General features: G+C 35.7%; 1 protein-coding gene across 1 annotated transcript in view; it reads right to left on the bottom strand.

Annotated features, from left to right (window-relative positions):
* Positions 1 to 15,851: 15,851 nt before the first annotated feature.
* LOC122078409 (vesicle transport v-SNARE 13-like) overlaps positions 15,852 to 20,416 on the bottom strand; it is a 9,210-nt gene continuing 4,645 nt past the window's right edge. Inside the window, exons 5-6 of the mRNA XM_042644379.1 lie at positions 17,742 to 17,912; positions 15,852 to 16,200 (exon numbers count right to left, since the gene is read on the bottom strand). Of these exons, the coding sequence (XP_042500313.1) occupies positions 16,051 to 16,200; positions 17,742 to 17,912 (321 nt within the window). The 3' untranslated portion in view covers positions 15,852 to 16,050. The remainder of the gene's footprint in view (positions 16,201 to 17,741; positions 17,913 to 20,416) is intronic.

Here is a 20,416-nt window from a genome sequence, read left to right as displayed (position 1 = left end):
TATATATACAGGAACATACATTTAAAGATGTCACTAGAATAACTGAAACAAAATCAGATAAATTGTCATAAATATGTTATGATAATGATAAAACAATATCAACAACAGGGTTAGAAAATATAATATAACATGTACATCTAGCAAAACAAACTATGCAATAGTCACAACCGCAACTACATTCTTATCCTTTAGGCTAAGAATGCATTGGTTTTCTTGAAATCCACTTTTATCGTAAAAAAAATAAAAATAAAAAAATTCGAGGTTCCATCACTTTTGAGCTTAAGAACCCTAGGTTATTATCATTTCCCTCTATATATTCATTTAACTTAGGTAACATCACCTTTGGATAAATGTCATCAACTTTATTACGTTAAGAAAATCATGAAAGAATAGAGTGTGTCATTTTGGTGGATTCCATTCAACATTTATAAAGTTTTCCATAAACATACAGTGCAACTAAACGTGTGCAGAAGCTCACATTCAGTTTAATTCCAACATGTTTATTCATCATAGAGTGTTCTAAATATAACATGCAAGCACAAATCCCATGGATTTTCTACCTATTTTAGTCATAAATAGCTTCCCAATCTCATGGAAATATTAAACTAATGCAAAAATATTTATAAATTGAAATACAATTCCAGAGCCATAATAGACAAAGACAGAACACATAGCTATTCCGTAATGGTTCTGAAACAAAAAATCTAGGTTCTAAAACAGTTCTGAAACAAAATTTGATTTTGTTTTTTATTTTTCTTGCATTAAAAGAAACCCCGAATATTGAACTTCATCCCTCCCTCTAGTCAAAGCATGTAAAGTAGTACATAGTATATTATTTATTCTCCTATTGGTTCGACTAGTCAAATAGGGGCTTTTTAGATCAAATCAAACCAGAGTTGATCAACAAAGTCCATTCAGATTAAGGTCAATCAATTGGTCAGTGCAATCCAATAAGACTGAAACTTAATGGATGAATTGGTTTCCTTAAGACCCATAAAGCAATCACAAAAATTCAGATTTTGGGTTAACCCGCCAATACGACTAGTCTGATCCCGTTTGAAATTGGTTTAGTTGGTCCGATTAGATTCAAATTGGTCTGGTTGGGGTGTGCTAAACCTCGACCCTCTGACCTAAAATCTAAAGTCCGACTTATCTTAGCTTAATAAAGGCCTAGAATTTGAAAATGAAAATGACTGGGTTTAATAATAAATAGCCTGAATTGACCCCATTATTTTGTTATGCTCTAAAGCCCAAAATTATATTTGAAAGATAGCAAACCCCAGGAATTTTGTAACCTAAAACTGGATCCAATGAAAACCAGCATGAAGGATCTAATATGAACATAAATGATTAGGCCTAAACCTTTTCTCCTTTCAGAATATGTAATTCCATACGCCCAAGCTAAGAGTTAGCCTAAAACAATATCATACACAAACCAAATCCATACTTTGGTCTAGAACACATATAAAGTATCAAAAGAGGGCTGGGTTTCAATCCAACCCAACTCAAGAGGTCAATACCCAAACTAGGGTCCGACCAGGCCCAAACCTGATTTATAATATTTTTTCCTCAAATAGTTTCCATGAATAAAACCAATAAAATCTATTTGTGAATTTTTTTTAAAAATAAATTACTTTCAGAACTCTATTGCAGAAATAAAAATAGAAAAATAAACTTATTTACGATTTAGTTTAAAAACAAGTTTCTAGAAATAAAAGAAACATTTGCACTTAATTTTAAATTCTATAAACTGTTTCCAATTAAATATTTCCCTTAAAATCTTAAGGCATTTGTTTTCAACCGAGTCCGGATCTTTTTGTGCACGGGTCTAAGGACGGTTCACTTCCTTTAAAGCTTAATCATTGTTTTATTTATTTATTTATTTATTTATTTGGTAGAACTTAATCATTTTTTTATTGGTACACAATTGAATTGCACTTAACGATTTAACAGGAACTTTACAAAGGGAAGCCTTGAACAAAGTAAAGTATTTGATGTGGGCAACTATGAACCGTAAGAATCATAATTGCAAAGGAAATCTTACCCCTTTGAAAATAATGAATTCCAGAAGAAACCAAATAAAAGCTTTGTTGCTTTGATATGTTCCTTTTCTTTTTGATGCACCTTTTTTTTTATGAAAAGCAAAAAGAAACCATAATATTATAGAAAAAAAGTATTAGGGGTAGTACATCTGATTTGGGAATGGGTCGATACTAGGAGCCACGCTAAATGTTTAACAAAGGATACCGCATCGTTATTAGGCATGAGCTTTAACACAAACAAATAGGGGTCAAAATATACATCAAAAAGAGTGGGAACCATGCTCAAAGGCCACGATGTGGTATTAGTGTCCCAAAAGAATTCCATATCAGTTGCATCACTCCATACTTCATCAACCTGCCTTCCCATCTTCTCCGCTTGCTTCAGTCCAAATAGTGGAATCCTTGTGAGTGCTTCACAACGGTCTCTTGTCATCACATAGTTCGCCATTAATGAGATGCATTCATTTTGTTGAAATAAACAATTAGCCCAAGCCAAAAACTTAGTATTTTTATCAACAAAAATCAAGCAGGCTAATATGACATTGTTGTTTGTGTTTGGGGTGGGAATTGTTCTAGGCGGATTGCATGGGGTGTCTGTGATATGGGCTTTTGTTTGGGATAATCCATTAATCCAGAAGCCAGCATTCCTCAAAATAGCATTTGGTTGTACTTTTCTTTTGAGAATGTGACAGAGTTCTTGTGCATCCAAATAAAATAACAGGTAATTATAAATATTTGAAAAAAGGTCTTTAAGTGATCGGTAGGTATAGTATGGGAGTTAAAGAGATACATAATGAGGGTTTTGAATGAAGGTGCTGAAATGTGGTCGGTGCTAAGTCCCAGTGGACTCGACGCCCATATTCTCTTGATGATATCGCAAGAGAGAAATGTATGCCAAATTGTTTCTTAATGGGAGTGACATAAGTTGTAAATGGGGTCTAATGTCATCCATTTCATCAGCAGATCTTTTGTCGGAATTCCTCCACTAGCGAGTCACCAAAAGAAAACTTTAAATTTTGGGTGTTAATCCAATTTCCAGAAGAAACTCCACCAATGAGAGAAAAGTGAGGAACAACAACACATGTTGGGATTCCCAGTAATGTTAGGAATTGAGTTAGTATATAAGTATTTAGCTGCAATCCTAATAGTAATGGTCCCATTTCGAGACAGATGGCACCACCAAGAATTGTTAGAAGATTGAATAGGAATATTCAAAATGCTATTAACTACAGTAATAAGAAGATGAGAGATAAGCTTGCTAGAATCCCATGTATTATCAGAGATAGCGTTGCTTACCATTTTCAGTGGGGTCTTATCTTCTACTATCACTGATCCATGTAGTTGACTCCATTTAGTTGGAAAATGAATTTTTCATTGTTATAAAAGAAACCAAAACAAAAGCTCCTTCTTAATTAATATCTTTTGCACTTTTGATTAAACACAAAATCAAAGCATTAAGGAATACTATTTTGGGTAATTTAAACCGCCACCCCTAGAGAATGTCACTATTAGAGAGACCTCCCCTATATAATACCAAGTTATGCTTGTACCTTTTACCATCAGTCTCCGTTAAGTGAAGATTTAAATTGACATTTTTACCCTTTTGTCTAAAACACATGAAAGGCATTTCCAACATCAAAATTTACTCCTAGAAAATATATATGTTCTTTCTTTGAAATCAAAATGGGTTCTATCGGCACTGGCTGTAGACCTTGTCTTTCTATATGCTTCCTTCTTCAGGTCACCAAGCAACAACCCAACTTCTTCACAAACAATAGTGAAATAGTAATCCAACTACGGCTCAGTTTTTTTGTCGAATTTGGCAATCTTTAGATCCCAGAAGAAGTCGATGGACTTGCTTTCCACAATGAAGTGCTTGCTACCTTGTTTCCTCCAAAAGTACCATGGCTTTATCTTGACCTTGCAGTAGTGGTGGCTTTCACACTCCAGCACTTCTACCGAGACGGAGAGGCCATGGAGCAATAGATTCTTACACCATGTGATGGTAAGAGATGACACTGATCAGTAATCTTTGTTCTGTAGATGGACACAAACACACTCTGGCCTGACCTACTCACATCGGTCGGATCATCAATCGAATTCTCTCCAGATGAAAAGCAAGCATGAATCCCAATTTGGTCTTGCATTTCCTAATTACTTGAAAATTCCTGAGGTTTTCAGAGGTGTTGTTGCCAAAGTATGGGCTTCTTTATACACTACGAAAGCAGTGCTTATTAGGGATTCTACTCCATAGAGTCATATGAATAACTCCATAGTGTTCAGAATACAAGAATCATAGAAGAGATAAATCATTGGTGTAGTCCCTAAACCAAGATTATTGATTTTTGAGATCTTAGAACACACAAACATATAGATTTGCTCCATCTATGATAATTAATGGGAATAGGGGAATACCTGTGTGTTAGTTTAGAATCCACATGAGTATTGATCACGAACCTCTGTCTCATATGCTTGAAGATTACTTCTATGAAGATGGCAATAAAGACTATGCAAGTGAAGTCCCTCTACTGAGATCTTCTGCAGCCTCTTACTCTAAGGTTTCCTCTTTTTCTGTGCACTTGCTCTTGTGAGAAAGCAGTGCTCCCAAAACTAAGAAGGTGTTAAGTAATAGCTGGAGGGACCATCAGTATTCTATTTATAATAGAATTATCAAAACCCTATTCCACTCCCACAATGGAAAGAGCTAAGAGTTTCCTAACCATAGTGGGTCTATAACTGCTTGGGCCCAATGGATCAATCGGTATCAGTGAAGCCCACATAAAATTCCTTACAATCTCCCACTTGGGCAGCACTGATACTAATGTCTTTTCATTGACACATAGCCAAATAATCTCAAGGTTGAACACCACTCAAACAAACTTTGATCCAATCAATAATCTCTATTGTTGAATAATAGTAGAAAATACACATCAATATACGACATATAACCATCTAATATTACAAACAATAAAAAACTATTAATATATATAAGGAACTGATATAATACATGTGATCACATGAAATGTATCTTTCCTTATAGGTCTATCCTGATCTAAAGATCAATCTACCTTGAAAACCTCAAAGGTAAACTTTGATATTAACCAATACTTAGGCAAAACCGTCATTTTCTTTAATAAATAATTTACTTTGGCATACTGCCTATGGTTAATCACCACTACCATGGATTTAGGTTAAATATCACCACAAATCACAAACTTTGACAAACCACCTGTAGTCACTGGCCACTACCATGGATTTAGATTAAATACCCCCATAAATTACAAACTTTGACAAATCGCTTGTGGTAAACCATCATTCCCTTGGATTTAGGTTAAATACAGTCATAAATCACAAACTTTTGCTAAATACCACCTTTACTATTAACTTTGGCTAAATACTGCCTATTATAATTAACTTTGGCTAAACACTACCAATTACCTTGACTCACTGTCAATTACTTTGGCTAAGTACTACTAATAAACCTTAGTAGGCACTGCCTTTAAACTTTGACTTTTATCATCTTTAAACTTTGGTTGTCGCCACCATTATATCTTTGGTTAAATGAGATCATAAAACTCTCACTTACTAAGTATATCAAAAACCTTAATAACACTAATGTAAAAAAAACATGGCTCACACTTTGTCCAAAAACTTGAGTGACACCACTTTTGGGCAAATATCACATTTACCTTGGGAAACATACAATTGAATTGAATGTACCACTTTAGTGGGTTTCATTCATTCCTATCATGTTTTTTACATTGGAGATGAGTATATATACAAAAGTATATGCTTTAATGTGCTTACACAACCATAGACAACACAAAAAAATGAAGCATAAATATACATAAATAATTTAGAGAACAGGATTTAAGACAAAATCATTCCAAAATTACTCCAAAATCATTATAAACTTAATAGGGCAACAAAATTATTCCTATTTCCCTTCAGTTGTGCTTTGATCAGTAACAACACCTGTTTGGGTTCCCTAAGAGCTAAAACCAGATCAAGTGACCATAAAATCTCAAGTATGAAACATACATACCAAATAATTGGACTAGAAAATTTAATATGTACATCTAGTAGATAACTCACACAAGAGTCACAAGTGTAACTACATTATTATCCTTTGGGCTAAGAATGCATTGGTTCTTTTGTATATCCAAATTTACTGTGAAAATATAATTACTTTTGTCACCCATGGGTTAGAAACCTCTAGGTTACAGTTTTTTTCATTCATGTATTTTCTTTAATTAACTTGGGTGACATCACCTTTGGAAAAATATCACAAACTTTGTTACGCTTGAAAAAACTATGGACAAATAGGATGTGTTACTTTGGTGGATTTCACTCGATCCTTTCATAACTTCCTAGAAATGTATTGTGCAACATATCATGTGCGAAAGCTCATACCTAGTTTTATTCTAACATATTTATCCATCATAAAGTGTTTCAAGCAAAACATACAAACATAAAATGACATGAATATGAATTTACTATATATTTCAGTCATAAATAATTTTTCAATATCATTGTAATAACAAACCAATGCAAAAACTTAAAATAGTTTTGAAACAAATAAAAATGGGTTCCAAAATAGTCATTTTTCATTAAAAATAATATAGTACACTGAATTTATCCTCCCACTAGTTGAACCACATAAAATAGCTTACGGTCCATAATTCTATCCTCCCACTTGATTCGACCAATAATAAATTAATCCATGTAATGGAAAACACAAATTCGTTTATATGTGAAATAGACCAAAACTTATTCACATAGGCCCAAAACTAAAGAAAACCACACATTTTAATCAATTAATGTTCATAAACAGGTTTTCAAAATCAATGGCAATGTTTGAGAACTTAGTATTAGATTGATAAAAACTAATACTAATCCAACCCAACCAATCCAGATTAGTCTAATCAGATTGCAAATATAACATATAAAATAAACTTATAACCTATGGTCATAGCCATATAACACTCATCTACCCTGTTGCCATTAATCAATGGTCCAATACATTTTAGGAAAAAATTATTTACTTTAAAAGCAGAATACCATACTTTTGGTTTGGATTTCCTAATATAGAAAACTAGGTCTTTGAGGCACATAGAGACCTCCATATCCTCAAACCACTGTTATAGACATATAGTTTAATGGTTTATCACAAGAAAAATGATTAATCCAACATACAATGAAGGCATGTATATATCCTAAGCATGTAATATCAATGAAGAATCAAGAAAAAACAATGTTACAATGCTAACCATTAAACATAATCAGAGTTTCAACCGCAACTACATTTCTAACATTTGGGTTTGGAATACACTGATCCACTCAAAAACTACAATGACTGTGAGAACTCTTCAATTTCAAAAATTACTACCACCTTTGGGTGAATAACAACCTCTAGGTTAATATACCTATAGTACACTTGCATTTATGCTTATCTTTTGAATTTGGACAAGCATTATCTAATTCCTGTCAATAATTTTCTATGTCTTTGAAAATAAGACAAGACCTTTGAATTGCAGACCTATTGCAGTAACTTTGAATTTTATCACGTTGGTAGGTTCCATCAATTCCACTGCAATAGCTTGCAACTACACTTGGTAGTTTAAATTTGTAGATTATTTAAACATGAACTACAAATCAAATGTAAACAAAGGCATGATCTTTCATTAGCCAATAAATTAGTTCTTATGTTAACATGCAAGTGATGTATAGACTGGTTTTCTTTTATTTCTTTTAATTAAGAGAAATACAAAGAATAACAACAAAATTCCTATACTTATAATTTCCATAAAACAATCCCTAAACGTTGCTCAAAACTAGGTTCATAGTGTATCAAAATGAAGAGTACCAAAAATTGGATTCAACGCAAAAAAATCGTGTCGACCATTACCCAGGTCTATAGGTTAACACAATGGTCAACCCGGTCAAACCAACCCATTAGATAGTCAACAGAGTCAATCCAGTCTAACTCAAAAACCCTAACCGAGTTGAGATATTCATATTCATGTCAAAAAAATAAATTTTATTTAACTTTTGCTCTCAAAGAAAAGTAATAGACATTAATAACTGTACAATAACTTCTTTTCTTTTTCTGACCAACTCCTATATCACCGCATTCGTCTCCTCGTCCCCTACAACTTTCATGAAGAAATTTTTTCCATCCGAGACCTTTAGACGACTGTAAAATGACGATTTTCATAAATTTAGGATCCAAACCTTATACAAAAATGTTTTTTTTTTAAATTGATTTTTCTTGAATCACCATAGGGGTTGGCTCTAATACCAATTGTCAGGGATTCTACTCCATAGAATCATATCAACAACCCTATAGTGTTTAGAATACAAGAATCATAGAAGAGATAAACCATAGGTGTAGTCCATAAGCCAAGATCAATGATTTTTGAGATCTTAGAACACACAAACATATAGATTTGCTCCATCTATGATAATCAATGGGAGTAGGAGAATATCGGTGTGTAAGTTTAGAATCCCCATGAGTATTGATCACGAACATCTGTCACATGTGCTTAAAGAGTACTCCCATGAAGATGATAATGAAGAACTACATAAGTGAAGTCTCTCTATTGAACTCTTCTATAGCCTCTTACTCTAGGGTTTCCTTTTTTTCTGTGCACTTGCTCTTGTGAGAAAGAAGTGCTCCCAAAACTAAGAAAGTGTTAAGTAATGACTGTAGGGACCATCAGTATTCTATTTATAATAGAATTCATAAAACCCTATTCTACTCCCACAATGGAAAAAACTAGGAGTTTCCTAATCAGAGTGGGTCTATAACTGTTTGGGCCCAATGGATCAATCGGTATTAGTTAAGCCCACATAAAATTCCTCACAGTGCTAAGTCGTCGAGTTGCAGGTGTGCCACAGGAAGCAACTACGATTTCTATACTTGTGTAGGAAATGCTGTCACCAGACTTGTCCTTTGTGCTTCACACCCTTAGCCCAACACACCGTGATCACAACTTGGTTGAAGCTGAGATTGCTCCTGCGCTTGGTGAAACTCTAGCATCAGGAGGCACCCTTGGAACACCTTGGCATGTATCTTCTATGAAATTTGATGGCAAAGTGACCACAAGAGCATTTGCTAATTTCAGTGAGGAGATGTTGGTTTGAAGTACTGGCCCTGCCGATGGGGAAGTTATCCATTTGATGGTAGACTACAGCAAGAAACCGTTGACAATTGACCCGATTTTCTGCCAATAGCTCGGTCAGCATCCATGTGCTATTGGTTTCTTCCTTAAGCGCAACTTTGGGTGTCCATAGGATGTTGAAGGATGTCTGATTGATGAATACATTTTTGTAGTTCAGACACGACCACAACCCTTATAGGAGGAGGAGATTCATGGTTTATTCTAGCTTTCATTTGAAATAAGTGATTGCCATAGATCATAGGCTTTTGCAAGTATGTGGATCATCTATAGCAATCATGAGAACTATTAGCATGTATCAGTATGGCCTATGTTAGTGTTTAGAGTACAAAATCTGAAGTTCCAAAATCAGATATTGGTCATTCTACGTTATACATGGATTTAGGAGATGTGTTCTACTCCTTCCATGAGTGATTTCAGAACAGTGGTTGGTTCTTTTATTTGGGGAAGAAGAAGAAGAAGGGCATATTCGCTAGTTTACTTTATCATGAGGGTATTTTGGTATTTTAAAAAAAGTAACACAGCTGGTGTTAGCATTTAAGGAATATTCGCTAATAGAGACTAACGGTAGGGGGTATGAACGTAATTTGGTATTATGTAGGGGGTGTCTCTCTTAATAGTAGCATTCTCTTCCAAAATCTTTAATTCTGTTCGATTTGAACATTAAAGGTTTTTTCTCCCTTAAGATGGATACAGCTACATTCCATAACAGGAAACTTATTTATACAAGATTTTGTTTCCTTTTACAAAAACCCTTACCTCTTTTTATTTTAAGTAAACAAAATCTACAAGGGAATATACCTCTCTTCCTCATCGTGAACGAAAACTAGTTAACAAAATGCTAGCCAACTAAAGGCAAAGCCGTTGTTGTTGTCGATCCTGGCTTCTATTGGCTCAAAAATACTCGACAAATAATCGCTTACTTCCGTCAATAATAATCTTAGCGTCAAATGCTAGGATTATTTGGGCCTATGGAGAATTTCTCATAAGGGCATTCCAGTATGGTCCCTTCTAGGAAAATGGATGGCTATAGATACCTCTTGTGCCTTCTGTAGCCAACATAAAGAAACAATAATCCACATTTTCTTTTTGTGTGACTTCTCGTTACATATTTAGATAGTTGGACCACTAGGATTGCGTTTTCAGAACTCAAATTTATCCACATTTGAACAGGTGGAATTTTCCCCACTCTTAGCTCGTATGGATATTCAACATTTTTTCTATAACTTTATATTTTATATGTAAACATAGAAATGAAATAATTGCATCTAGTATAAATTGCAACCCCTCCTCAATAGTAACAAACATAAATAAATGGATTGCTCATCTTAAATTATATCCCATATGTTTAAACCCATTTTTTTCATACTTAGTTTTGGTTTGTGTTGGTGCTACTAATGTTTTGAACTCAGCTTTAGGATGGGCGTACAAATTACTTATTCAAGGTAAGCTTTGGATCATCAACATTAATTCTTCTACAGCTACTCAGAAAGAAGATATCAAAGCAGAAGGAATACTAGCAAGTTTGAAGATGGCAGTGAATAGAGGTTGAAATTGAAAGAAGTTTAGTTCTCAGAACAGAATCTCCTATAGCTTCTTCCATAGCCAGATGGAGGAACTTGGCCACTACTTCACCTTGCCACTTTTTTGGAAATCAGGAATTTATCAAAAGAAATTACTTTTCACTGTAAAAATATAAATGGTTGCCCAGCCATGCATCAGCTATTCTCCATAGCTAACTCAGGAAGTATATCCTCTAGTATTTGTAAAAACCCCTAATGTAGTCTCTTTATGCTGTTTCTTTTTCTTTTAATCAGAAAAAAAGGCTAGAAAAACCCAAGAATTAAAATGGTAGAACACCTTGAAAAATTCCCCCTTTAAGGGTTTTGGAAAACTTCATTACGCGATCGAGAAAATCTTGGTTCTAACCAAAATAGGCCGTCGAACGATCTGAAACGTCGTAAAACCACCAGGTTGAAATCCCGACCACAAAACGGTGACGGATTCTCTATCACAGCTTCGACCTAGTCTTGAAAAAATGCAAATAGATTGCTTAAACATAGTTCCCTTCCTAGAAGCCTAGTGATGCTGTCATAGTGCCCTTAGTGCCTATAATTATGGGCATAGTTAGTAAGTTCGGGGATGGAAATAATACGAAACGGATACGTACGGCAACTAAATGGAACATATGGTAATAATACGTTTTAAAAAATCTAATGCAATAAAACGTGTACGGCAATGATACGATACGCGTTTAATACGGTTGCTCTGTAAAAATCCGAGAGCAAAAATCCAGGACTAAAATTGATTGTTTGAAACTAAATTCTAATCTACCATGCTTTTATGGACACTAAAATCTAATCTAACAATTTGAAATCCTTTTCCATTCTTTTGAATTTTCACATTTAATATTAATTACATTTAACCCCTAAAAAGGGTATGGTAGAAAGAACTAAGAGGAGAATCAAACCTCATCTAGTCTCATAACTTTTACATGTTCTCTTCTTCTTCTTGGTACAAAAACGAGGTTCAAGAAAATAGAGAATAAGTGTTTGCAATCGTTCATCCTAGAGATGCACTTAGATTTTCTTGAAATTTCTATGGGGGTACAATCAAAGACCGGTCACAGATAAATTTTAAGGCTCAAGAACCTCCTCCCTTCAACTCCTTTGATTTCTCAGATGTAGTATTGCAAGAACAAAGGGAGGAGAAGACCCGCGCCATTTCCCTCTTTCTAATTCTTCACATTGTCTGACTGCAATTATGTTTGTAAATAATTGTCGGCCCAATTCAAATAGCGATTGTATACTAAATTTCCTAGAAAGGTTTTCATTTCAACCCCTTTTGGAGAATCTTGCCAATGGCCATCTTTGTCCATGTGAGTCATCTCTTTTGAATCTTTCTTGTTTCTCATTAAAAATTATTTGCAGATGCAATCGTCATCAATTGGATTTTCAGCTACCAATGAGAAGAGAAACGGAGAAGAAGAAGGGTTGATTGGGTTTTCAACAATCGATGGGAAGAGAAATGGAGAAGAGAATGAAACTAGGGGGTATTAATGTCTTACCTATCGCCCTTGCTTGTTGGCCGCCGAGAACGGAGATGGAGGAGAAGGGGTCACTGGGGCAAGGGTTCCTCATTTTTTTGGTTTACTTAGATGAGGGAAGAAGAAGGGTTATAGTTTCGATCGATTAAAGTTCCTAATAGAAGACAAGGGTCGGGAGTTAGATTTGGCCCATTTGGGTTAATCTTAGTTTTTTTTTTTTTTTTTTTTCTTTAAATGCAAAAGTTTTGTTGAGTATGTAATGTATTATACGAATATTATTTGTGTATAATATGGTTATCTTTAAAATCCGTGTATTAAACAGTATTTTTGGATTGATACTCCAAATTATGAACTTTTGAATTAAACGTTCAGATACGCGTATTATACACGTATTTTACTAACTATGGTTATGGGTTGATCTATGAGGATGTGAGCATCCAAGCTTGCACGGTTGAATAACGCACAGTTGAGGAAAATTTATTATACATGCAACAATAGTTGTAGCATTGCTTGGACCATGGCCACGATAACAATAATATATGTTTTTTTTTTTTTTTTTGAATCAAAACCAAACAATAGGATAAAAAAATTTACAAACGATATTTGATCTCACAAATCAAAAATTTCAAATCGACCAAAACTAATTGACTCATAACAATATCATAAAATATATATGATTCAAAATGCAAAACATGCATTGATTTTTGTCCTTTGTGGTCTACCCAGATACTACTGTAAGTTGGTCTAGAGTGTTACATTGAATCTTAATAGAATCCCAAATAGAATACAAGAACACGATTTCAAATCAAACTAAGGGAGATTGTTATGTACTTATGTACCTTACACCAAGCATGTTGATGATGAACTCGATGTAATTCTTGATGAATACCTTCTTACTTGTTCTAGATCTGCTACAACACATTAGATCTCCTTTTGTGAGCTCTTTTGTGTCCAAATGGAGAAGAAAGAATGAGGGCCGCAAGAACACTAACATAGTATAGATATTCAACGAGATACATTTTGAAGCATTAACAAAGGGTCACTTTCAAATGTTGAAAAATTACTTGATTCTTGTGAAGGCAGATAAAGTAACAAGAAATGGTATTACCAAAAAGACCCATCTAAGCTCCTCCTGAGAAAGTGTTCTAGTAAACAAAATCTACAAGGGAATATACCTATCTTCAAAAAAAAAAAAGTGTTCTAGTATTAAAAAATAAATAAATAAATTCAACATTAATGTGCAGGATAAGAAATCATTCCTCAGCACCAAAGGCATTGTAGCCTATATTCTTCTGGAGAAATCACTAGAGAGAGAGAGAGAAGCGGAGAGAACGAAGGTCAGATGAACATGATCTCATCTTTGCCGCTGCAAGTGCAACCAAACACCAGCGAGATGTAATGGAAATTTTTTTCTGGAACCTCGTGATCTCTGGGTGATCAGGATCTGAACCATACAGATTAACAAAAGAACCCAATGATTGTTTCAATTAAAAACGATACAAACCCATTAATTAGATTACCTAATTGAGGGTGCTTTGTTAGTTCTGATGATCTATATGAATTTACGAGGATGAATAAGGCTGGGTATGGGTCATTACTCATCACACAGCGCATAAGTTGCTTAATTTGATCCCCCTCTCTCTCTCTCTCTCTCTCTCTCTCTCTTATTTTTGTTGAAATAAATAAAATTTTGTGGGATTAGACTGTAAGAAGCAAAAGAAAGGCTAATTAGGTTAAAAAAGAAAAAGGATAATAAGAGAGAGAGAAAGAGAGTAAGTAGAGAGAGAGTAGGAAACGGGCAAACCCATTCCTTTTTATTGATGATCTCTTTGATGATTGGACTGCAAGCCTGGAACCACGGAATTTGCAAGACGTGGTGGGAGATTGTTGGAACAAAGATGAAGAAGAAAGGCTACAGAAGAAGCCCTAATCAGTGTAGGTGCAAGTGGAAAAAATCTCGTCAATTGATACAAGGTGATCCCAAATCTGATCATCTCTTAAAAAACGCAGATCAATATTTGCTTCCTTTTCTGGATTTGAAAAAATCTTGCCTTTTAAGATTAATTTCGGTTGAAAATGATGTAGGTGAAAGAGACATTTGATCCAGGGAATGGACGGCAATGCCTGTTCTTGAAGGAATTACACGCAGATTTTGTTGAATGGGAGAAGAATATGCAGAGATTGTTGATGGAATCAGAGGTTGGGAATGTGCCGGCAATGAAGAAGCGGAGTGGGGGAGGAGATGGGTTGTTATGTAGAGGTTCATAACAGGATTAATTTTTTTTTTTTTTTTTTGTTCAAATTTTAAGTTAATGCTGTTACTTATTAAGGGTATGGTACATATTTTTCAAAAATCATAAAATTACACCAAATTAAGTTTTCAATGACGGGTGGTATAAGAAAACTTTCCTTACATATAAGGTTTATTCATTCCAGCAACATTTTTTATCGCATTTGCCGATGTTAAAAAAGGTGCCAGTGTTGCCAAGCTTGGCAACATAACCCACCTGATATGTGCCATGTGCCACATGATCTGAAAAGTTCTAACCGGGCCATAAGGATGGATAGGATTCACTTTGAATCAGCCATGTGTTTAATGGTTTTATTCAATCATACGGCCCACTGTATTGAATTGCTCCTTGGGGTTTTTCAACAGCCCAACCTCTTTTATTCATATCTCTGACGTTTATGCTAAACTTTGACCCAAATTTGAGCTTTAGAAGAGCAGCCATGGGGTAGTATACTCTTTTTTAATTGTAAATCACTAAATCCAGTGTAGAATTCTATATCTAACAACAATCACTGGGAGAATTTTCCATCACCATGTAATCACTGGAAGAAGTTTTACATCGCCACATAATGTGATTCACTATTTCATCTTAGAGTTCACAAACCCTTATAGGGTTTTAAGACCTTTCCAAAATAACCCTCATACCCCGCACGCATCTCAAACCCGCTCAGTGATTAGATTCCCAATCATTGTGGCCTTTGGGAAACTCGGTCAAAACTCAGTCCACAATCATATACAAATAAAGTGTTAGTCACAAGTGATAGAAAACCCAACCCTATCTCACTAGTCAAGTTTTAAGAATAAACCCTCAGTCTTAAAAGTAAATCTAAGTGAGAATTTACCAGAATGTCATTATATTCCATTTTTTATCAATTTCAAATGAAATGGCACTGCCATTTTATTTGATTCCGAACTCACTTCTAAACACCTTCACTCACTCGAGGCTGGAATTTTAGCAATAGATGTGAAGTCCTCTATCATATGAAGCCACCTTTGTCTATCCATGGAGGAATGGTAGTACCACAAACAAAATACCTACAGAATTTTATGAACCCTCGTATCACCTGTCAGTTTTGGGAGTGAATGAAAAAAAAAAGTTCCGAAAATCACATGGCAATGATTGTGAGGGTTCGTAAGTACGGAAAAGGATTTCATTCATAGTGCTAGTATTTTCCCGTCCCTGTCCACATGGAATGGTAGAATGACCCTGTGAGGAAGACGAAGTTCACAAAACTGTTGTATTGTTCAGCTTTCACCAATATAAACTTAACATAGATGAAACACCAACAGAATGAGGAAAATGACAGCTTTTGATTATTCTATATCCATAGGCAAATAATGGGCAGAGACTGTGTTGAAAGGGTGAATATAAAACACCATAGCATCTGAATGAGTATATACTGGCCACACAAGCATCTGATCATCATTTTCAAACACACCCGCAATTATAGAGAATAGTAGGTAAAAACACAATTGAACAAGCATACCTCCCTAGCGGAGCTTAAAATACAGGATCAAGATGACTGCAACAACTAGAGCTGCTATTATGATGCCGATTATCCATTTATTCCTGCTCATCCTTCTTGATATGGTGGTCAAAATCCTCTTACTCTTGCCAATGTTGTCGTCAACCCCATGAAGCTGAAAATGGAAAAGGACCATTAGCTAAATTGCACATTCATATCCATGAACACAAACTTGGGAATAACACTCTGCTCATCAACATCACCAAGTGCATGCGGGTCTTCAGAACTTCAAATCAATGGGTCCCATATTCATCAGAGGGAAGCGCCTTACTCTTGAGTGTACAAGTGACACTCATCACACCAGCCCTGATTCAGTACAATACAACCAGAAAATCTTCCCAATCCTGATCATCTAATCATAGAGCTAAAACTTCGTACTGCCTATGGAGACACCTATGTTGCAAATGCTCTTCCTAAAGAAGCCAGCATCCAAAATCCTAAGCCACATATAACAGATTGGTATCAGGATCTGGTCAAGTATGGACTGGAGAACAGGGAATGTCTATTACCAAGAACCTCTGGCATATTGACGACTAATGTCATCCCAAATGCACCTTAGTAAAATCCATACTAATGGCCACTTAATGCCATGTCTAAATTCACTGCAGGGCCCTTGCCTTTCCATGAGTACCAATGTGAACACCCTTGCCTTTTGATGAGTCAGGTGCACCTCATACTTAACTGTCGTTTTCTTCCCCAGCCCAAAGTTGAGCATATCTAACCTATAGTCACTCATCAAAACCATCTCTGACATACTGCAACTGTCTCAATGACTCAATTTGATGAGATACAAGATGTTAGTCTACAAAGGCCAGCTTAAATGGGTAGTTTAGGGAAAAGAATGGTGGAACTTTCCCATTCCAGGTTCTTCAATAGCCCAGTAAAGAAAATATCCATCACATGTAATTAATAAAAAAAAAACCATTACGCATTCAGTTCATTCAAATCCATGCATATTACGCTTACTATTTAACATATGCTATTGTGTTAAGATTGAATTAACAATCCATATTCCTTACTATGCATGTGTAAACCCTTTATTTTTGTTGAAGACTTCCAGAAAATACAAAATACAATATACACACATCACATATCAATGCACACTTTGCGTTATCGAGCAATGAAAAATCTAGGTGGCATCGCATTTTCCACATAGCAACCCAGTTGGCAGCCCAAAATGGCTCCATGTTGTTGGCCATGTCCTTCCCCAACCCCCCACCCTCCACCCCCCACCCCCCACCCCTCTCTTAAAACCTTAAATCCTGTTGACATGGCAAAATGAAGCCCCCTTTTTAGACCATACAATTGAGGAAGACCAAGAAAATTGACATGGGCAATCCAAACTCCAAAAGGTCTCTATAAAAGAAGTGGCTTGCCATATTTAGGAATCTTTGGCTGATATCCCAGGAGGAAAAACCAAGCCGAGTCATAGAATCATTCAGATTGACAATGGAATTTCTTACTGGAATAAAAGACCGAGACCATCTATTAAGTAGTCGTTTCACACGTGAAGATAAAAGGAACATACCAAAACATCACAACCACAAAAGTACCAGCCAGTGAAACATATAATAAAGCAGAAAAGCAAAAAAGAATGCACAGCAGAATACTATTAATGAACCATAAACAAGTCAGACATTAGGGGGAAGTACATACAGTGTTATTTGCATGCAGGAGAGACTGACGTTGTTGATGCAAATCCTGAAGGATTGAGACACCAAGTTCTTCTGTTTCCAGCATTGTTTTTCTGCTCTCCTTAATCCGACCACTGGACTGATCTAATCTATCAGTTGCCATTAACAATCTGCTTCTCTGATCAGCAGATGCCTGTAAATCCATCCGTTAGTATCATTGCACTATGAGTTATATGGAGGGCCAATATCCCTGAAACTTAACAGTATAAAGATTCAATGTATGGGGCAGGTATGCAATATCTCGAGCTTAATAACATTGTCCATCCATCAGTCTTGCAGATTAGAGATAAATGCAGCAAAACAAGAACTTTATTAATGTAAGAACCACACAATAGAGCCTAAAGTTACTAGTATTTTACCTACAAAATTTGGCTCCGTTTGTTTCAATGTAAAATATTTTCCTGGAAAATCAATCAGTATCAATAAATTTTATTTAATTTTATAATATACATATATATGATCAAAGGGGCACAAGTTGGACCCAGAGAGCCCGAAGCCAACCTAAGCCCAACATGGCATGTGCAGGGCTTTTCAGCCCGTGGGCTGGACAAGGGTTGAGATTTTTAGTCCTGTGGCTGGGCTGGGCCGGGCCGGGCGTGGGCTAAGGCTTCAAGTTGGGCCCTGCTCGGCATTGTATATATATATATATATATATATAAATAATGGTAGGAATAAATGAGGCATTGTATTCCAATTCATAAAATAAAGGTGATATTAAAATTTGTAATAACCATAAAGGCATAAAACTAATAAGTCATACTATGAAGTTATGGGAGAGAGAGATTGAAATTTGCTTGAGACAAAAAAACTACTATTGCGGAAAACCAATTTGGTTTTATGGGAGGAAGATCCACAATAGAAGCTATTTAATTATTTAAGAGACCAATTGAAAGATTTAGAGATTGCAAAAAGGATCTCCATATGGTCTTTATTTTGACCTCAAAAAACTTATCGCAGAGTAAAGTAAATTGGCATGTAGTAAAGAAGAGGTGTGTTTCAAGTTAAAATGTGGACATAGTGATGTATATACCCATGGTGGTCTACACTATCGGAGGAAGAAATCAACCCAGCCTTAGGGCTATCGAGCCAGCCCAGTTTTGGGTTCTATTCTGGTTCAGTTTTGCAGCTTAGAGTCAGCCCTGTTTTGACCATTCGAACCAGCTATTTTCTACATATTTTGTTCTATTACTATGAATTCTAGAAGCCCATCCAAGCAGCCATTGAACCAGCTTGATTTGACTTAGTCAACTACAAGTTTGGCATGTCAAGTTGGTGTTCTAGAAGGCCCTAGTTAAGTCTTAATTTCTGTCTTAGTGAACAAGTTAATGATATTAGGTAGTTTTGTGTCTAAGTCAATAATTTTTTATTTTCAGTTTGTCACCACGCAATGGAGTCCTTAACCTCCTCTACTAAGAGGCATTGTAACACAAAACACCTTGATGAATTTATGAAATTGCAGGTATGAATGCTCCTATTCTGAAAAAGAATTGTGTTTCAACAGCTGAGATAACTGTGGGTGAGAGACTCAGAACTGTGGACTACTATCCCTTCTGTGTTTTCTCTTCTTCTCTTTGTTTGATCTTTGTGAGAGAGTAATTGAGAACTAAATACAACCTAATTGAAGCCTTGGAGACCATCTATCATTGAAGCTTGAAGATCAGCCAACAAGTCAAGTTCGAACTCAACCTGTTAGGGTTTTCTTGTGCAGATCGAATTTGGCCAGATCTCCCTATCCTGCAGTCCAAATCCAAAACCCTTTGGAGGGATCGTAGAGCACCTACAGGGGTTCTACTTCGACCAAAGTTTCAAGGGCATCTGAGGCCCTACCTGCCAACAGCAGGTTTTCTCCCATACAGCCTGCAAAACTCTAATTCTGTCCGGATCTGTTTGCTGATTGGTTTCTTCTCTATTAATCTACTTCCAGCCATCTTAGGGGGACTATTTAGGGATAACATCAGCTATACTCGATCCAGGTTTAAGACTCAACTGAGCCTGGGTAAGTGAGTTCTTTATTTTCCCTCTATTTGGCCTAATTTGGGTGAATCTGTATTTGTAATTGAGTTTGGTTTGGAGTTTACACATCATCTGGGGTTGTTTACTAAGGTAAATAACCTTACATTACATTGTTAAAGATATGTATAATGGTGGTGACTAGTGTAACAACGCTGGAGGGATCAAGGTAGTGGATTCATAATTACAATTGGATTACACCAAGGATCAACTTTACACCCTTATTTGTTTGCGCTTACCATAACCAAAGACATTTAAGATCAGGTCCCTTGGTGTATGGTTTTTGCTAATGATATTGCTTGGGTAGTTGAGTGGACGAAACAAAAGCAAGGATTAACACCAAGTTGGAACATGGAGATCAACCTTGGAATCAAACGGTAAGTATATGGTGTGTAACTTTAATTACATTAGGATGGATCCCACAAAGTGATTAGTTTAGGTATCTAGGCTCAATCATAAATAATGGAGGAGAAATAGAGGATGATGTTACATAAAGAATTAAAATATGATGGATAAAGTGAGGTGGAATACGTTTGCAATAATGGAACTCAAAGGAATTGACAGGGGCCCGCACAAGCGGTGAAGCATGCAATGCAAAGCGAAGAACCTTACCAGGGCTTGACATGC

The sequence above is a fragment of the Macadamia integrifolia genome, chromosome 5, assembly GCF_013358625.1.
Source record: "Macadamia integrifolia cultivar HAES 741 chromosome 5, SCU_Mint_v3, whole genome shotgun sequence".
Lineage (NCBI taxonomy): Eukaryota > Viridiplantae > Streptophyta > Magnoliopsida > Proteales > Proteaceae > Macadamia > Macadamia integrifolia.
The sequence above is the reverse complement of the archived record's forward strand: the minus strand, read 5'-3'. Positions and strand labels throughout refer to the sequence as shown.